Below are 19116 nucleotides of genomic sequence, written 5' to 3' on the forward strand. Positions count from 1 at the left end.
CACACGCATGCTACAATCTTGCTTTCTTCCCAATTCCTTGAACTAATCTAAATCTATTGGCCCGTACTTTTATTTTATTTTTATCCATTACTCAACAGTATCCACTTTACTTATACCATTTGTTTGTTCAGGGTCATTACACAAAAAGTATTCTACCATTATACATTTGCCATTTCGCTTTTTCTTGGTGAGGAAAGGGCAGAAAGTCAGGTTGTATAATGTTGTATTTCATCATGACATGTTATGTGACTCATGGTATGTTTGCATTTGATGAAGTATTCAAAGCCAATACTCAATCTCCATGTATTAGACATTGATGCATTCCAACGCGTGCACGCGTGCACGCACACACACACACAAGAGTACACAACCATGCAGTTGTATTCTCGCCTTTTCCCTTCATTAAGAACCCGTCCATCATCAACAGCTTAGTCAAGGGCGTGCATCTGTGTGTGTCTTGTTGGGTTCTTTTAGACTGATATGTTGTTGTATGCTGCCTGCCCCCTGCTGTGTCCCATCCATCTCACTCCTTTCAGCGCCCACATGCTATCATTCACGGCTGATCTGTCAGTCTTGTCTTTGCTCAGCCAAGCTACTGCAATACAGGTTTCTAAGGTCACTGTGTGGCTGTGTGGCCTTGCCCGAGGCGACACAGTAATGCTGCAGGAGCAGTAATGCAGCAGGAACACAAAAAGCAGGTCAAAAGCAGGGAAACGTTAATCTTGTGTTTAGAAATGTTTTTTTAAGAGTTTACCTAAAAATGGTGCAAAGGGTGGGGGTTGGGTGACCAGACGTCCAGATTTCTTTAGTCTGATTGTTTAGTCTGAAGTTGGCTAAAGGTTAAGGTTAACATGGGCCGCCATGTTTCATTCACATTGAACCTTCTGTCCTGTGAGTGCCTCTCAGGTTTCCCACTGTCACAATAAATCAAATAAACAGTGAGCGCTGCGGATTACCTGTTCTTTGTGTTGAACATTGTGATGAGGCTGTTTGACATACTAACTGAAGCTCTGACTGTACCGGTAGTTTGTTAACATTCTTTTTCTCTAGCAGTCGGCATGAATATTTCACCCTTGCACTGAGGGCGAGACCTTGACATGTAAGATGTGAAACTGTAGAAATGGGTGTCTGTTTTCACTGTTTCTATATATATTGTTAACCCCTTAAGGCCTAGACTTTGTCGTACTATGAATAGCGAAATTAGCCAAGCTAGATTCTGGACAACCACTTATCCGACTGACGCCGGAAACCGCATTACCTCTGTTCCTCTGAGGTGCGCGCCAAGTTAGAAGTTGGTTAATCTCTCAAGAACAGATTTGAGCTGTGCTGTTTTGTCCCTTTTTTGCTGATGGGTTCACAGATTGGAAGTTGGAGAACTACAGATGTGTACACCGACAGACGTACAGAGATTTTGCGCATTTATTACACAATGTAAAAAAAAAAAGAGAAAGAAAGAACACAAATTTCACTCAAAATGCTGTCCTTTTTAGTGTGCAAACTTCAACTACCAGGTTTGGGAACAACTGATCTAGAAACCACAACGGTGGGAGGGTGAGGAGGACAAAGACATTATCAATGCATTATCCACATTTGTTTTAGCAACCTAGCGCTGCAATTTGTGAGCTTGTAACTATTAGGTGGATTATCATCAGTTGTACGTTTAGCTATAGCAGATCTACAAGTAAGACGCGCAAACGCGTGAAGCGAACGCAGCTCGTGTGTGTGTGGTTGTGTGTGTGTGTGCTACAGCTGCGCCCTGTGTGTGTGTGTGTGTGTGTGTGTGTGCGTGCGTGCGTGCGTGCCACAGCTGCGCCCTCTGGTGGCGGGCCGGTGGTGTAACAGCGTGACACCACACAGCGTGACACACACACACACACAGACACTCAGCCCCTGCTGTCATAGTAAGTGGCTCACTGCGTTCGCAACAAGAGCACTTGTGAACTTGTAGATCTATTTTCACTTCGTGAAATTCTATAGATTTTATTAATTTGTTTTTAAAAATATTTTTTGAGGGGCGCAAGGCACTCCTATATTCAGGTATAGTGTAGATTCTCGTCTTACACAAACATTAAATTCCCATTGAATGGAGAATTTACGTCGTATGTGGACGAGCAAATTGCCTATTTCATGATCCAAGTATGATCTCAGAGAGGAGATCCGCACACCGTTTTAGCCGTCTTACTTTTTTGGATCCTGCACCCGTTGAAATTTGTGGATTATGTGCGTGCACCTCTTGACCATTACTGATCATAAGATATTCTTTTCTTTCTGAAAAAGGGGTATTTATTTACTGTTGACCCATAAAAGTGTGTCCGCAATCCACAAATGTGTCCTGACCCAGTGTTTGGGAACCACTGGTCTAGATCATTTCCAGTTGTCAGGCTGTGTAATCCTACTTTCTGAAATCCTACTCCTTAACTATATGTGGCTCACCGTGGTATAGCCCTCTCCCTATGTACTGTACATCCTGGTTGACGGCTCGCATCAGGGATCGGTTGTCTTCTTAGCTCTTACTACTTAAGTCAGATTTTATACATTCTAACATTCTGTTCTACTTTTAATTCCAGGCAGCGTTGTGCAGGTCTGAGGCTAAAGTCTGTTTGTTCCTCTTATGTAAGAAAAGTACAACAATGTCTCGTTTTCAAAATAGTCTTATTGTAAGCCTCTCTGACATGGCGCTGGAATGCCCAGTTGTTGATATGAGATTAGTGCTCATGGGAGCAGGTGTTTTGAATATCTCTAGGATATTGGTGCTATGGCATAAGTGTTTTATGTCTTTTATTTTGACCAACATTTTCCAAAATGGTGAAAACAACTGATCTACAAGGTTACAATAACACATTGCCCCTTGTAGAAAATGTTGAAATATTAAAAGAAATGTATATTATGATCGCAATACTATATCTACACAATATCGCTATAGTTATATGGTCAAAAATATTGTGATATTTGATTTTGTCCATATCATCCATTTCTAACTGTAATATCCAAGATACTGAGGCATATAGAGAAACCTACAGCCACTTTCTATTTTATTTAGTTTTTCCTCTTAGTACTCAGAACATTCAGTCAGTTGGGAATGGATATCGGTGACATGAAGGAATTCATATGAACATGAGTTCAGTGAGATGGTTGTTGGACATTTACACACTAATTCTACGTAGAGTAGCTGTTCACGCTGTGCTCTGCTTCCAGGTAGGACCATCTGTTAGTTTGTTACAGTGCACTTTCCCTTTTCACAGAGCCCCCAGAAATGAACTCAATATTTCACTGTTGGTGAAGTTTCAAAAACGAAATCTGAATTTATGCACATTTATATTCCATCCACTAATAAAATTAAATTATTGGGTCGATAGTTGATGAAATAGTAGGTGGTCAAGTGAGACATTATTTTGTATTATTTATTAATTTTACTTTTAGGCTTTACAAAAAATATGACACTATAGTTGTGCAGGCTCAATCAGGCTGCAACATTAAGTTGCAGACATGCTTAAATTGGGTCAGACTTGGTATTCACACAGCAGGTAGTGCAGTACTTCTGTCATGTTTTGCCCACCTGAGCATCCAAGTTTATACTTATACTGCTACTTTTAATAAATGTGGGCATAACTTGTGGACCTGACACGACTGGGCGCAAGCAAAGGATAGCCACCCTGCTTGTTTTAGGCCTACCTAGTTCTAATACTAGGCTAATTATAATATAAAAATCTATAGTTCTGCAAGTTCAATGCTTTCTGCCTCGGAACCTATTCGGCAAGTGTTTCCATCCCTTGCGTTTTTCGATAAAGTCCCAAAACCAACCCCCTCAAGCACAAAACAGTTTTTGCAAAATATGAAGATTTTTTTTCAACTGTTCCCATTCAGGAATTTATGCGCAAAATCTTAAAAGAAAATGTAATAAATAACCTAATTTGATAGAAACGCAACTTGTATGAGCATGTTGGTGAGGAAAATGCATTTTCAAAAATGGCACCATTTGCTGTCATTCAAACATTGAAGTCATCATATCAAGATTGATCAAGTTTCGGCCTTTGAATGCAGAAATAAAAAAATGTGAGCTTATTATAATGTAACATTCACCTGCCATCAGCTTAGCAAATACTGTATTTTAAAGGATGTTATTTTGTTTTAAAAAAACAGAGTTGAACTCTTTCTGTGGGCCATGAATGCTTCATGATCTGAGATTACTCTGTTATCGTGCAGAACTTTCCAAGGCTTTGGTTCCAGACACTTCCTCCTACATGTGTCAGATTGTCAGTCAATCCCCCTCGGTGATCAGCCCTTTCTCTCCTTCATCCTTCCATTCATCCGCTCATTGTTCTGTCGTTTCCCCGGCGCACCCTTCCTGTCCTCGTCTGAGGCTAGCTGGCCTTTGCTAATGTTATTAAGGGAAAAGTCTGCCTCTCAATGGCTCTAAATCACTGTTACTGGACCTTGTTAGCTAGATAGGCCTCTTTCATCATCCGTATTATGTGTGTGTGTTGTTGATAGCATGGGGGCCAACTCCCTGCCACTGTCAATAAAGGTGTTTCAGCACAGTAATTGTACCTCCTCAGCACTTAAACCATTTTTTATGTCTGGTATTGTTGGATGATATGTGGCTCTCTTAAGACTTGGCCTATAGACATTAGTGGCCGACTAGGTCAAATCTCCAAATAAAACCCTGTCTGCTCTTTTATAAATGCAAGTATAGAAATAATGTTATCTAATGTTTGGTCATTTAGATAATTAAGACTTGGCTATTTTAACACTATTTGTGTAGTCACCTTGCCATGATGTAACTCTCAAATATTGGTGAGTTATCTTCAAGAGTTTCTCTGTTGACAGAAAATGTATCATACAAACAATTGCAATATTTTATTTGAAGCTATGAATCTGGATCTGGATACAGTCCTCTTCTTAATTCAATTACTAACATTAACAGGAAGTTGACACTTTTAAGTGAAGCAATTTGTTTGTTTTACCGTGCGATGTAAGTTAATGACAATAATATTTTATATATTTAAGTTACATCATGGTAAGGTAACTACACAACCTAAACCTCTACCAAAGTGTTGTTTTGCTGCAAGTCTTTTTTAAATTGTACTATGTAAAGGTTCCTGCGCATGACATATTCCTCTGTGCTGCTGAAGTGAGGGTGTGGTTTACACAGAGTGGATAGCTGATATAGGAATTCAGTTAAGAGATTTATGAGACATGCCTATTCAGACTTTACTTGCGTAGTGTTGTACATTTAGCTTTTCAACATGGTGCATTTTAGCACCTCAGGGCCAAATCCATTATATTATTATTAAAAGATCAGCAAGGCTACCTATCAGGAACTGTTGTGGATTTCAAACGTTTGTGCTCCATTGATCTCTTGATTGCTGTTCGAGCTAGCGTAGCACTGCGTAAATGCTCTCCCCATCAATACTGTCGGGCAGGCTAAATGCAGTGGCGTGCTCTTTCTGACTGAGCCCTGGTCTCTGGAAGGCCCACACATTTTTTTTTATCCATGAGACCACCAGATAGCCTGTAGTCACAGGCAAGCATGTCAATACCTTCATTTTCAGCTGTTTCTAACGTGGACTTTGTTCACAGGTGAGGAGTCAATTGGAACACAGGTTTTATTTGATTTGAAACGCATTAAAAACCACATGGTTACAGCATTTTGAGGATTTTCACATTAAAGTCCAGGGACTTATTTCCATTGAGGTCCTCTCACATTTAACAGCTGAATAGGTTTAAAATACATTACCATACAAAAACATGACAGTAACACATACAGTACATACATAACATAAAAGAGCTAGCTGTTTTGGGTGCTTACAAGTATCCTTTTTTTTTTAATGCAAAAAATGTCCCAAATATTATTTTTTGCTATATATGGTTAATCTATTTTCAGTATAGGGCTTAAGTGGTAGCATGATGGTCCGCAGAGCCTTGAAAAGAGGATGTACTTGAGTTCAAGTGGTTTTTCAGATGGAGGGAGCAGTGCTGAATGCCATTCTCACTGTTATCCTTGCTGTTATTTGTTCCTTTCAGGAAAGGCATAGTTGATTAATGATATCCGGTACTACAGTTGTCTCTCGCTTGCTCTTTATCGTTCTCTCCCCCTCCCTCAGTCTGTCTCGCCTGCCCTCCATCATCATCGCCCTCCATCATGATCATCTCATGGTCACTCTTGTGATCCGTCTGTCATGTTCTCCACATCTTGTCCTCTGTCTCTCTGTTAGGTTTGGTCAGTCCCCGTCTTATGTTTCTCTGTCTACGACTTTGTCTCAAGTTCTCAGAATGACATTCTCTTTCATGTCCGTTGTTTATCTTAATGCTCAGGATTTTGCACTTAGCTTACCTGTCATGAATCAAAACAGAAGTTTTGCTTATATGGACTTGATTGTTAATTTAGGATCACTGATCAGTCCACTTAACTCTGAACACTTTGAGATAACAAATTCTAAATGAAAAGTGCATCTGTACAAACTTTTAACCACTTCACCCTGGCACCCGTACAGTATTTTGGCAATGCCATAGTAGGTGACATAGCCCTGTGAGCAGGAGTATTCAGACATTAAAATCTTTCCTATATGGGCCAGGTTCGTCGGTTCATGCGCATGCATGCAACGGGAGCAGTGTGTTGTGTGTTTTTGGGGACAGTGTGCCCTCTGTAGCAGCCTCATTAAAAGAAGCACGGTTCAGTAGACTGCAAACACACTCTTCATCCGCCCACCCTTCCATGTCCCTCTCCTTGTCCCGTTACCTTTCATTATCCGACACACCAACTGCTGGCCAGTCGGCTTCCACACAATGTAGTGCTATCAGCAGCTCTGTCAGCTATCCAACATTGGGGGTGCTGGGAACCATCAACCAACCCTAGTCCATTATTCACTGGGCCATGTACTATTTGGCAGTACCAGTGTGTTATTGTTATTTATCTAACCCATGTTTTTTTTCTTATCCTCCCACTTCTCAAGCTACGTTCCTTATCTTCAGATTCAGTCATGTTGATTGAACGATGTAATTGTTGCCAGCGTGTCCTATTGTGTTTTATTGTCAAATATATCGCTGATATAGGTTTTTGTATTGGGAGTTATTCCTTGCCCAATTGAGGGTACTAGAAAAAATCAGTTGGGCTTCTCTTTAACAACGAGGATGTGGTGTGCTGTAGTTTTTGAGGGGCGTTAGCCCCTCCTATACCCAGCTTTGAGGATTTTTTGTGAACACAAACATTGCCTGATGATTGGCTGATCACCCCATAGCGATGATTTGATTGGCTGAGCAAAGTACGTATTGAGGATAAAAGTGAGGTCAGAAAAGTGAAGACGCCAAAAGTGATTGGCCGAAATGACATTTGTGAGGATTTGACTGGCTGAGCACGGAATGTGATGTATGATAAGAGTGCCCCTCACTTCACACAAGTGTGATTTTTTAAAACTTGCTGGACTTGACATCTCCAGGTGGCCTGTTGCGAATTGCAGGGTGCTGTGTCCCAGTCCAGACCATGCTGATAGATGGACTGATAGTGTGTGTGTGTGTGTGTGTGTGTGTGTGTGTGTGTGTGTGTGTGTGTCACATGTGCCAGTGTGTATATAATTTGCTATAATCTATATTCTATAGTATCTGTATAGTCATCATTTAGCTGCACTTTGTATATTTTGTATAAGATGGTAGCTACTAGTTTGTTTCATTTTCGACACGTACATCTCAGAGGGGCCAAATACCCCCATGAGATCTCAAAGTGCATCTGATGATCGGAGCAAATATCGTGCAGTGTGTAGGGGCCATTAACCCATTTTGGCCTGACGTCGAAATAAAAAAAACTTTCGCTCTGAAAGAATATATACCTATTCAAAGATTTGTGCCGCATTTTACGATTTTTCAAAAATAGCAGACCTACAAGAGCTTGTAGATCTGTTATTTTTCAATAGCTAAAGTATAACGGAATGCTTGAAACACCAAAAGGGGTTCCCACCCAAAATGGGTTAATCAATAATTGCTCTCTTTCTCTCCATCCCTTTCTGTTCCTCTATCTGTCCATTTCTCTCTGCCTCTGTCTCTCTATTCCACTGTCTGTCCATCTTTGTCTCTATCTCTGTCTCTCTCGATCCCTCTCTCTTTCCATTTCTCTGTCTTTCTATTTCTCTGTCTGTCTCTATCCATCTTATCAGGTGCAGCAGAAGCAGAGTGGCAGTGGCGAAGATGAGGGAAAGGACACAGATACTCTGGTCCATGAGACAGACAGTCAGTACGGAACCTGGGAGACAGGACTTCACACTGATGATAGGTAGAGACATGCGCACGCACACACACACACACACACACACACACACACACACACACACACACACACACACACACACACACACGGTGACTCACGGACTGGCTATTTTTCTTGCTTGCTCAGGTAGCACATTTCATATAACAATCTTAACATTTATTTGACCTTCTCTCTGCCCGTCTTACTCCCTCCATTCCCCTAGGATGGCATTTTTCGGATTTAGCGCCTTCCAGATATGCGGGCCATTCCTTTGGACAATCTTCTCTCATTCATTTTGAATGGCACAAAATACCTTTTCCTGCTTGTTCTTGCTTTATTATGTTTCTGATCACGTCCCTGAATCTTATTCCATAAGTGACTGTTCATTTCCTACCAGCATTTCTGCCCGTGTGCAGTGAATAGTGATGACCTTCTAAATACTGCTGATTCATCCCTCCTACTATATATATACATTTCAGTAACCTCTATAATCTGCAATCTAACACCCCTCCGATCCGTAAAAAGCATCACATGTTTGCAGCAATAACAAGAAATCTGCTCTATCACGTCTTGTCTTCTCCCTGAGCGGCTCTAATCTTTGTGGAAAGTCGCAGTACTTTTTCAAGGGGATGGGACGATATTCCATAACATGACTGTGTTGCTTTGCTTGCCAAAAAGAACCGATCTGTTTTCTGTGTGTGTGTGTGACCATCATGCAATAAAGTATAAAGTTAGCGTTATTCTTCCTCTTGCTCCAATTCGCTCCCTGATATCTCAGCACTGCAGAGAGTTGAATCATGATGGTTATTGTGTGCCTTCCCAATGTTATGTTATCAGGGCAGACTGTATGTTTTGGAAATAGGCTGTAGCTCACTGAGGAGTGCATGACACTGTTAGAGGATCCATTCTCCATAATGCTCAATATGTAGCTTGGTGTGTAGAGAAGTCGTCTGGTAATCGCACTGATTTACTGTGTCGAAGTGTCCCTTACCAAGACACCTAACCCCTAAATGCTAAATGTAAAAATGAGCCCACACCGGCAGCAATCACATTATCTGCACCTCTCATTGCGGTCCCGCACTGACCTCCTGTGGCCAGATGTCAGCATCACAACAGAGTACATATGCTGAATAAGAATATGTTATACACAGATGGTGTTTAAACTGAAACCGGGTTTATAAGAAAGGCTCAGCCGTAGTTCTGTAGCTTCAAATGCAATGCCTAACTTTAGAAATTTTCCTTTTTCATCTAGCCTGACTCCAGCTACACCATCCTCTGACAGCAACCTCAGTCCCTCACCAAGGAAGTCAACTCCCCCCCAGACGCCAGAGGAACCTGGCCCATCCATCGACACTGACGCTCCAGACGGCCTCTCGCCCTTGTCCCCATCTGAGATTGAACCACTTCATTTCCCAGAGGTACGTGCTGACTGTACTGTATGCTCTGAATGGGACTACTGTCTGAAACAGTATGTCCCCTGCAAGTATGTATGTATGTACAGTACTGTATGTACAGTATGTGTCACTACACGAGTAGAAAGAAGAACAAAGACATGCACTTCCAACCCAAACTTGGACAGGTGCTGAGCGACGACGGCGAGTAGTATATCACCTAATGTCACCCCCGCCCGCAGGGACTGTAGTGCCTGGTATTGAGTCGGTCGGACCCATGGTTGTCCAGAACCACCACAAAAGGCTCTGGTCAGGCTCTGCCAGTGGGCCTAATGAGGCCAAGTCCCCTCACCTGTGCAATTTCCAGCCTCTCCATTCCACTTTTCACAGTCAGTCACTTTGCCCTCTTCAGACACGGGCAGATACAGAGATCTCCATGTGGGACACAGACAGTTAAAACGGGTGCTGACAAGTTGACAACTGGGTGGCTGACTGGCACGTGCAGGTCTAGTGTACTGTAACCCAATGTAAAATGAAAGTACTGTAAGCAAATGTCTCACTACAAGTTACATTTTAGTAAGCTAAAACTCACTTGGATAGCATCTTAGCTCATCGTTCAAAGGATGAAGGATATAACTTTTTAAAGGAAGCCAAATTGGCTGCTGTGAAATGGTATATTCAATAAGTCATTTTTCTCTCTTTTTTTTACTTGACATTTTCATATTCATGCTAACGCTGACGTTGGCCATGCCCAACACTTGTTGTCTCCACCAGGCCGAAGGCATGGGGAGAGAGTATGTTTTGCACTCCGTCCGCCTGTCCGTCCGTCCGTCTGTGAACAGCTAATCTCCGGCACCGTTAACCCAGTCGATGCCAAATTTTGCACACACACACACACTCCCTGGATGCCAACGATGAACCTCTGCCCCCAGATTTCCAGAACGGCCTGTTATAGCGCCACCAGGAGGCAGACTTTTGAAAAACACATTATCTCTATAGTCATGTGTTCAGGATGGATCTGTCCGATATTTCATATTCCATCCTAATTGACTAACATTGGCTTTCAAAGTTTGCAGGATTGGCCCTTTTGAAACAAAAAGCCTCAAATCATGAACGCAACGTGCAATGTACGTGAAATCTTTCTTACTAGGCTGAGGAATACATCCCACCCTTTTCACATTGGCCTGTTATAGTTCCACCAACAGGTGGATTTTTGCAAAACAAATTCTTTGAACAAAATGCCTCAAATCATCCAATTGCCATCAATTGTGTAAGAACAAATGGCACATTGGCCTGTTATAGCACCACCAGGAGGCCGCAACCTGACCTGGCCTGGTGGAGACCTGTGCCCCGAGGGGCACTTTTTGTCTTGGTTTTGTTGTTAAAGTATTTTCTGTTCCAGGCCCCTACCACTCTACTGGACACCAGTGCTCTCCGGTGCAGAGCTCAGCTGGGTAAGAAGCGGGCACCTCGGTCTCGGCCCTCCAGAGCAGCGCGTCAGAACACTGCCCTGACTGTCCTTCCAGAGGGACAGGCTGGTGCCACAGAGGACTGGCGCTACAGAGACTCTACAGGTCAGTGCATTGCTACAGCACCTAGTTCCTGGGAGTATAGCTGTGGTATTTATTTAGCTGTTAACACTCCGATTGCCCGGGGTTATTTAATCCATTAAATCATAGCGCCCAGCGTTTCATAGCAGCGGAGCACTTTTACAGACGGACCGGATGTTATCCTGGATGTGGATGTAGCAGCTAAATGTAGCCAAAACACTCTAGAGCCGATTGACACCGGGAGGTTTTAAATCTAACACGACGGGACCGCGGTTGGCCGTCTAACACATGATCTTTTCTTAGTATTGGACAGGATAATTTAGAATCTAAATCTCTTGATCTAAATTTTAGATCAAGATTTATTAACGTCTTAAGATTTTTGGTCTCGTCGGCTAAACAGGGGGGGGGGGGGGGGATTTTCAATGACATCCCACTGTTACGCAACATTGAGTATTGCGCAACAGGCGCTCCTAGGCTGTTGAGCGATGCGATTGGCTTTGATATAATAATCTTCGTCTTTTGGATAAAACTTCGTCCTGGGCGCTGGGTGTTACTAATTGAAACGACGGTGAACTTCGTCCTGGGCGATTGGGGACGGGGTGTTAAAATACTGTAATCTCAGTTATTACACACTATCTTAGAAATTACACACTATCTTACAAAAATATATGAATATTATATAGTGCTGGACAACTGTCACGAAGTGCTGCTGCCAGCATACAAACTTCTCTTCCTCTGAGTCACACACCTGTGGCAACTTCAGTCCTGAGCAGGGAGATGGCCCGGTGTCAATCATCGTTAAGTGGTGATGACCTGTTAATTAGTCAATTACTCAATTAAGAGTCAATCGTGACTCTGGCCATCACGTTACATTGTGAATACACCTTTAACAGTAACTTGTTTTTTCTTTTTCCCTGCCACAGAGGAGAAGGTGGCGAATAAACCGGAAGAGTCTGACTCTGAGGAGCAGGCCAGAGGAGCTGACTCCCGCTCAGCTGCTTCCTCACAGCCACAGAGAATTGCCCTGTTCCCTGGAATGGACCCTTCAGCGCTAAAGGTGAGCTGTGAAGCAGTTTTTTTTTTAAGATATTTTTTTTGCGGCTTACGCCTTTTTTTTTTATTGATTTTTGAAGGGACAGACAGTAGGCTGACAGGAAACGGGAGAGAGATGGGGGGATGACATGCAGTAAAGGCCATGTCGGGTCCGGGAGTCGAACCCGCGGCACACTGCGACTGGATTACCAGTCCGGTGCCCAGACCGTTACGCTACGGCCTGGGCCAGCTGTGAAGCAGTTTGTCAGAGTTCTTCAGTCCACTCCAGTCTTGTGCAGGGACTTGGATAGTAATTAATGAAATCACCTGTTGGCTGAGAGATGGCTGAGGGTCCGTAACATAACCCTAACCCTAATAAAACAATAGCATACAAAATATGTATAGTATATTGTTACCCCTCCCATCCCCCAAAGTTCTCGCTCCAAAAGAGCCATTTGTTGATTTGTTTGATGATGGTCCTTAGGCCCAGCTGAAGAAGAGGGGGGAATCAGACTGTCAGCTTGATGTCCCTGCGCCTTCTCAGCTCTCTCGCTCTCCCAAGCTCTCTCGCTCTCCCAAGTCCCCCTTCCTCCCACGGGCAGCACGTGTACTGCCCCCCTCTGGCGGGAAAGAAAATGGGTAAGCCACATTTTGGTGTGTGAAGCAGAGCTTTATTGTTGCCGTTAAATGCAACATGTAGCCCTCAACCAGCTCAAGAATATACTGTTAGTAAATATACCTATACATATACCACACCTTTGGTTAGGGAAACTTCAGACTGTGTGTGTGTGTGTGTGTGTGTGTGTGTGTGTGTGTGTGTGTGTGTGTGTTGCCTCCTCCCTTAAATGCATAGTCAAATAAAGACAAACTATGTATGTATTGAAAAGAAAATACTAATAATAGTTATTCTTCCTATATTTTTAAACTATACTATCCTTGTGAAAAGTAAAATAATTTGATTATATTCTTTCCTTTAAATTTTGAGGGGCTCTAGCCCCTCCTATATACAGCTTTTGTCCCCACACGTCTCATATTTGCCATTGACAATGAAAGGAGAAATTAGGTCATATGTCCTTCAAATATGATGTAAATTTGTGGCAACACAAACATTAAACGCCTTTGACAATGAAGGGAAAGTTTACGTCATATGTAGACGAGCTAATCGGCTAAACTAACACATAAATGCAGTTGTTCCTGAGATGATGTATGATGATGTATAATGATAAGAGCCCCCCTCACTTCACATGGGTGTGCTTTTTTTATGTTTGTCGGTCTGATCCCAAACAACATTTGTAAAACTACAGGCTCGATTTCCATACTTCATTCTTGACTCCAACCAATGTTTCCTGCCTTGAACTTCCTTTTTAATCCTGTCCGTCTCTTCTCTCAGTGAGGAGGAATCGCCACAGTGGTTGAGAGAGCTCAAGTCTAAGAAGCGTTTGAGTCAATATGAAAATGACAGCTAAGTGAATGAGTCGGTGAGCTATTTTTAGGTTATTTTCTCAAATATTTTCTTATGCTATAACACATGGGCCTAAGTTGTTTTGCACTGTATGCAGTGCACACTGTGCATGTTGGAATGGTCAAACATTAAATTTAACCTCTCCGTTCTCTCTTCAAGGTTGCCTTAAAAAGAAGAAGAATCTGTATGATACCGAAGCCTTAACTTTTGACCTGGAGATTATGGTCGGGACTATGCTGCTGCTGATGTATTTCCAATCTTTTTTTTGTTTTTCTTTGTTCTCTTCCCACCTGGGGTCGTGTACATGTGCATGGTGCCTTTTTTCTGAGAGTCTTGGTCTAATGGAACAAACGGGCAAGGGAAATATCTATATATCAGGCTGCTCCGCTTGTCCATATCACCGCTTGTTCCTCTGAAAGCTCTTCTGTGTCAGGAGGGTCTCAGCATAGTGGCACTTTATCCCTGAGAGGGACACACCGGAGGAGAAAACCAGTTACTTCCTGTCAGGACGCATTTCAGGAAACGCTTGACTTGTGGGACCACGGCGCCTCTTAATCTGGAAGTGCTTCAACTACACGCTGGTGGGAGGAGAGACCATCTCTATGTCCTCAGCAACATTTTGTATTTAGTTTACTCTTTATTTTTATCTGATTGACAAGTTGGAGTCACTGATGTATCGGTGCGTTTGTCAGTGGAAGCTGTTGGGCGGTAGTCACTCAAGCATTGCCATAGGACATTTTGGATCATGGATGATTCTTTGAACATGGAGAACAAAACACTGCTGACCTGATTGTCGGCGGAGGTGTATATTATTTTAGTATCTGTAATCATTAAAAATCTATATTTGTATTGTCATTTATTTGAAAGAGACAAAAGGATGAGTTTTGGAAGCACTCCTGTATATTCCATGACTTCACAGCATTACAAGTGCTGCGTGGTGAAACTTTAAAGTCTTCAATGACTAGATTCCTTTGTGGTGTAAGTGTGGGGAAGGTTTGGCATGTGTCAGTCACACACACTGCTAATCTGCACAAAAACACTAATGACAACACTCTGGCATGTCAACACTAAACTCAAATCAACCTACATTTTCACTTTAGTTCAGACCTCAGTTGGATCAAATAAATGATTGTGTGACAACAATGAATGAGGATTGCAAGGATGATGTTCTATGTGAATGTGTCACCCAAGAGCCATACATTCATTACGAGTGCCCCTTAATTTACCTGGATCATGTTATGTCAGGTTGCCTTGTTTTCTCGATTTATTTTGAAAACGAATGCTATTTCCAATAAGCTTTGCTCGTGCTCCGAGTGGCTGAGAGACTGATAGTCCTCATAGAGAAGGTGGAGAGAATGTTCTGTACTCTTGTGTCCACTACCCTAATAAACATTAAGAGTGTTGGAGTGTATGGCATGTGCCACTCCAGAGTTCGGTTATGACTTATTCACTCAATTTCACTCCAAACCAATTAGATTTTTGCACCTGGTAAAGAGCTCAACTCATGCCATCTCCTGGCTCTGCTCATCCATAAAGCACTTTGTCACTTGATGCACTGTAGCACTGACCTCTGTTCCCCCCTTGTCAGTAATGTTCTGAATATGTTGGTAGACTCCATGTGGGAATGCTATTACAGTGCTACGTGAATGTGATGATTGAATCGTTGGGAGTCATTGTCCCTATTATGTCTGTACATGGCATTTTACTTTGTCATACATTTTGACAATTTAAGGTTTTATTTTGTATCTGTCTCTGTATGTTTCCTTTTTTATTTGAAAGTAAAATATGTATATTGCACTGTGTTGTACTGGCCAGTGTTCTAAAGTTTAAATTCTTAATAAAAAATTAACGTGAGTTGAGCTGCAGACTGCTTGGTATTTTTCTTTTTTACCATACAGTACTTTCCATCCTCTTTAATTCTCTGCTGCTTTTCAAATGTGCATTACCCTATTTTGGGTGGTATTGTTATGACGGGTTTGAGATGTTAGGCTCTTTACTACTTTACTCAATCAATGTCAATTTGGCCTAAATCACCTGAAACTGATCCTGTAGTGTTTTGTGACGGGTTACTTTGAGATGATTGTTGGAGATCCTGTATACAGTAACTTCAATGTTAATATAAATGGGTGAGGAGTGTACGACCCGTGGTGAATTGGGTGTGGTGTGTGTGTGTGTGTGTGTGTGGTTCTGTTTATGTGCACGACTGCACGTTTGTGCTGATCTGGGCTGTTTGCTGAATCCTCTTGGCTCCCTCTCCCTGTGCCCGTGCACACCACATACTGGCAGCCAGCCGGGCGGATGGGCAGGGCTGTGTGTGCCAACACAGCTGCCTATTGAGAGGCAGCGTTATGGACACAATGTGAGCGACAGACTTGCTGCATCAACAGCACCCCCTTTTCTGCTGTTGTGGCCAGAAATAAACCATAAATAGCCCCCTGCCCCTGCGCTCCAGTGGCTCATCCCCACCAAACACCAACAAGTGGCACTGAAAACAGAGGGACATTACCGCTTCCAATCAGGCATACCCAGGTAAAGCATGGACATTAAATGTAGTATTCTGTACCAGTAGTTTACGTAGGGCTTAAAGTTCTCAGTCCTGGGGACGGATTTCAGTCCTGATGATTTCATAGGGGTCATTTAATGAGATCAGTGCAGATTTGCAAAAAATCTTTTTCAGTCTTGGGATTTTTTGTTGTTGCTTTAAGCCCTGTTTACGTGCATGTGGTACATTTGAAAATCACCAGTAAAGGCCACTAACACTTGAGAATGCGAGAATGTTAGCAGACCTGCAAGCTTGTTGTGGCATGTGAGCTTGTAGATCTCTAGAGCATGTAGATTATATTTATTATACATTTTTATAGAGCTGAAGTGATTAAAAGGGAAGTGATTTTTAAAGAGACATTTATGATATGTATAAACAGTGTATAAAAGTAAAATGTGTTTTAACAAGGCTTTTGGTTCAAGTATTGCATTTACTGAAGACTTTAGATGGATGTCGGTGTGGGTGTGGTCAACTAAGCCCAACTAACCACAAATGGACTATTATCTGTATGAGGGATTTTCTTGATAAATACGTTTTCAAGGGCCGAACATCGTTCATAATTTGGACAGACGTACTTACCACACACCTTTGGTTAAGTAACTTCAGACTGTGTGTGTGTGTGTGTGTGTGTGTGTGTGTGTGTGTGTGTGTGTGTGTGTGTGTGTGTGTGTGTGTGTGTGTGTGTGTGTGTGCGCGCGCATGCGTGCGTGCGTGTGTGGGTGTGTGTGTGATTTCGTTTCGCCAGTAGAGGCGGACCAGTGGACCAGGAGAATGTCAGAGCAACAGAGTGCCCCTGAGCAGCTGCCTGCTGGGAAGAGCCAGGGCGGAGCTGGAGCCACTTACAAGGTATCAGAATCCTCCCTCTATCAAGTGAAACTGAGCTCTCATTCTTATTTATGTAGTTAACCGTTGTTTATCCAGGGATAGATTCTTTGTCATCAACAAATGGAGCCTTATAATGCTGAAATATCTCCTACTTTCCTATTATTATTATTATTATTATTAGGAACACTATTGGCTCTCTTCCCATGGAGAGAGAGAGAACCATGCTACACCCATTCAACCATTCAACTTTCCTCATTGCCACTCTCTGGCCCAGGTGGTGTTGTTTGAGCATGAGAACTTCCAGGGCACCAAGGCTGAGTTTTCTGCAGAGTGCAAAGATGTATCCGAGAAGGGCCTTGAGAAGGTGGGCTCTATCCTGGTCGAGTCAGGGCCGTAAGTATATTGTCACATTCACCCAAGACACACAAAAATGTACAAATTAATGGCACTGCAAACAATGTCTTGTCTTTGTGGTAACAAAATAACATTAATCTTTTGCCATATCAAACGCTCCAATGCGTGGCTTTGTGTGTACCCCCCACCCCCGTGATGTCATGTGGCAGCTATATTTATTCCGTATAAATCTTTCAGGCCAAGTCAATGGCAAAATAAAATTACCATGACGCCATGTTGTTTCTAGTGGGTGCCCCCATGACACGTGGCTGCCAAGTGAATGGCAAACATTTTATCATCATCATAATAAAAGGCACTCACTTCGCACCTGTGTGATTTTTTTCCAATATATTAAAGACAACCATGAAAATCCCAAATCTTCCATTTACGTTTCTCTTTTCCTTTCCTGTCCACTGTTTTTGCATGTCTCCTTTTTTCTCAATTCAGCTGGGTGGGTTATGACCGTCAAGGCTTTGGAGGTGAGCAGTTCATCCTTGACAAGGGCGAATATCCTCGCTGGGACACCTGGACCAACAGTCAGATCAGCTTCTCTTTCCTGTCTCTAAGACCACTGAAAGTGGTGGGTATCTTTTCATTCAATGATATTCACAAATCATCAGTCTTTGTTAACAGAACATGTATATGAACACCACATATTTGCTCTAACACAATAAGGATGTGCACACTGCATGATTTCAATTATAAACGTACTTATGTCACTTAATAGTTTGATACTACTCCAGTAATATTACTATTACTACTACTTCCGCACATTACTTAGATTATAGTGAAATATCCTCTGATACATTTTGTAGCCATTGATATTATCAAAGATTGACCCAACGTTATTCATCCATTCTTCCAAATTCTTCACATTTAATAATAATCCTGTCGCCCTAGATACTCAATGGGTTCTCAATCATATTTGTACTCTTTTTTTTTAACCATTTATAGGACGGATCTGATCACAAGATACATCTGTTTGAGAACGCTGACTTCAGTGGTAGAAAGATGGAGATTGTTGATGATGATGTTCCCAGTTTGTGGGCGCATGGCTTTCAGGACCGCGTAGCAAGCGTCAAGGCTCTCAATGGAACGTAAGAACTCAACCTCATATGTTTCCCTGTCTCCATTGTTTTTCCATGATTATCCTGTGTTGTCGTGCCCCTAGAGTCGCTAAAGCATGGTTATTTGCTCCTACCCGGTAGCTATAATTGTATTATATGACAAGACAAACAGAAAATCATGTGATTATCTTCTCTCCAGATGGGTTGGCTACATGTACCCAGGGTATAGAGGACGCCAGTATATCTTTGAGCGGGGAGATTTCAAGCATTGGAACGATTGGGATGCCCCCGCTCCCCAGATCCAGTCTGTCCGACGTGTGCGGGACATGCAGTGGCACAAGAGGGGGTGTTTCAACGCCTCTGCCCCCACTCCTACCCCGGCTCCTGCCCCTGCCCCTGCCCCAGCCCCTGCCCCTGCCCCTGCTCCTGTGCCACCTGCCCCCCCTGCTGCAGCCGGGGCTAGCTGAACAGGATACCTAAGCCCTACCTCCCTACCCAATATACAATCCCACCTCCTACCACCTCTCCCATGCTACCACGACAGTGCCTGCCTCACCCCTCCTCTAACTTATCCCAGCCTTCCTCAGCCAAAGCTGCTTGTGCCCAGTAAGAAGTGCT

At 42.7% G+C, this 19116-nt stretch overlaps 2 protein-coding genes across 7 annotated transcripts in view; both read left to right on the forward strand.

Moving 5' to 3' along the window:
* Positions 1–15536, forward strand: part of LOC310872756 (uncharacterized protein) — a 33143-nt gene extending 17607 nt beyond the window's left edge. For 4 of the 5 annotated variants that reach the window (XM_083784818.1, XM_083784817.1, XM_083784820.1 and 1 more), the window contains 7 exons: positions 8148–8263; positions 9489–9654; positions 11030–11201; positions 12101–12234; positions 12694–12848; positions 13600–13687; positions 13831–15536. In XM_083784818.1, coding sequence (XP_083640944.1) covers positions 8148–8263; positions 9489–9654; positions 11030–11201; positions 12101–12234; positions 12694–12848; positions 13600–13675 — 819 coding nt within the window. In that variant the 3' untranslated portion in view covers positions 13676–13687; positions 13831–15536. The remainder of the gene's footprint in view (positions 1–8147; positions 8264–9488; positions 9655–11029; positions 11202–12100; positions 12235–12693; positions 12849–13599; positions 13688–13830) is intronic. The other variant, XM_083784819.1, reaches the window with a different exon arrangement.
* Positions 15537–16112: 576 nt separating this feature from the next.
* The window catches only part of LOC310872764 (beta-crystallin B3-like), a 3040-nt gene continuing 36 nt past the window's right edge, over positions 16113–19116 (forward strand). The window contains exons 1-6 of one of the 2 annotated variants that reach the window (XM_083784838.1): positions 16113–16200; positions 16959–17059; positions 17313–17431; positions 17879–18011; positions 18386–18528; positions 18698–19116. The exon at positions 18698–19116 is cut by the window's right edge and continues 36 nt beyond it. In XM_083784838.1, coding sequence (XP_083640964.1) covers positions 16985–17059; positions 17313–17431; positions 17879–18011; positions 18386–18528; positions 18698–18965 — 738 coding nt within the window. In that variant the 5' untranslated portion in view covers positions 16113–16200; positions 16959–16984 and the 3' untranslated portion in view covers positions 18966–19116. The remainder of the gene's footprint in view (positions 16201–16958; positions 17060–17312; positions 17432–17878; positions 18012–18385; positions 18529–18697) is intronic. The other variant, XM_083784839.1, reaches the window with a different exon arrangement.

Source organism: Protomyctophum parallelum (assembly GCF_964188405.1).
Source record: "Protomyctophum parallelum genome assembly, chromosome: 15".
NCBI classification, from domain to species: Eukaryota; Metazoa; Chordata; class Actinopteri; order Myctophiformes; family Myctophidae; genus Protomyctophum; species Protomyctophum parallelum.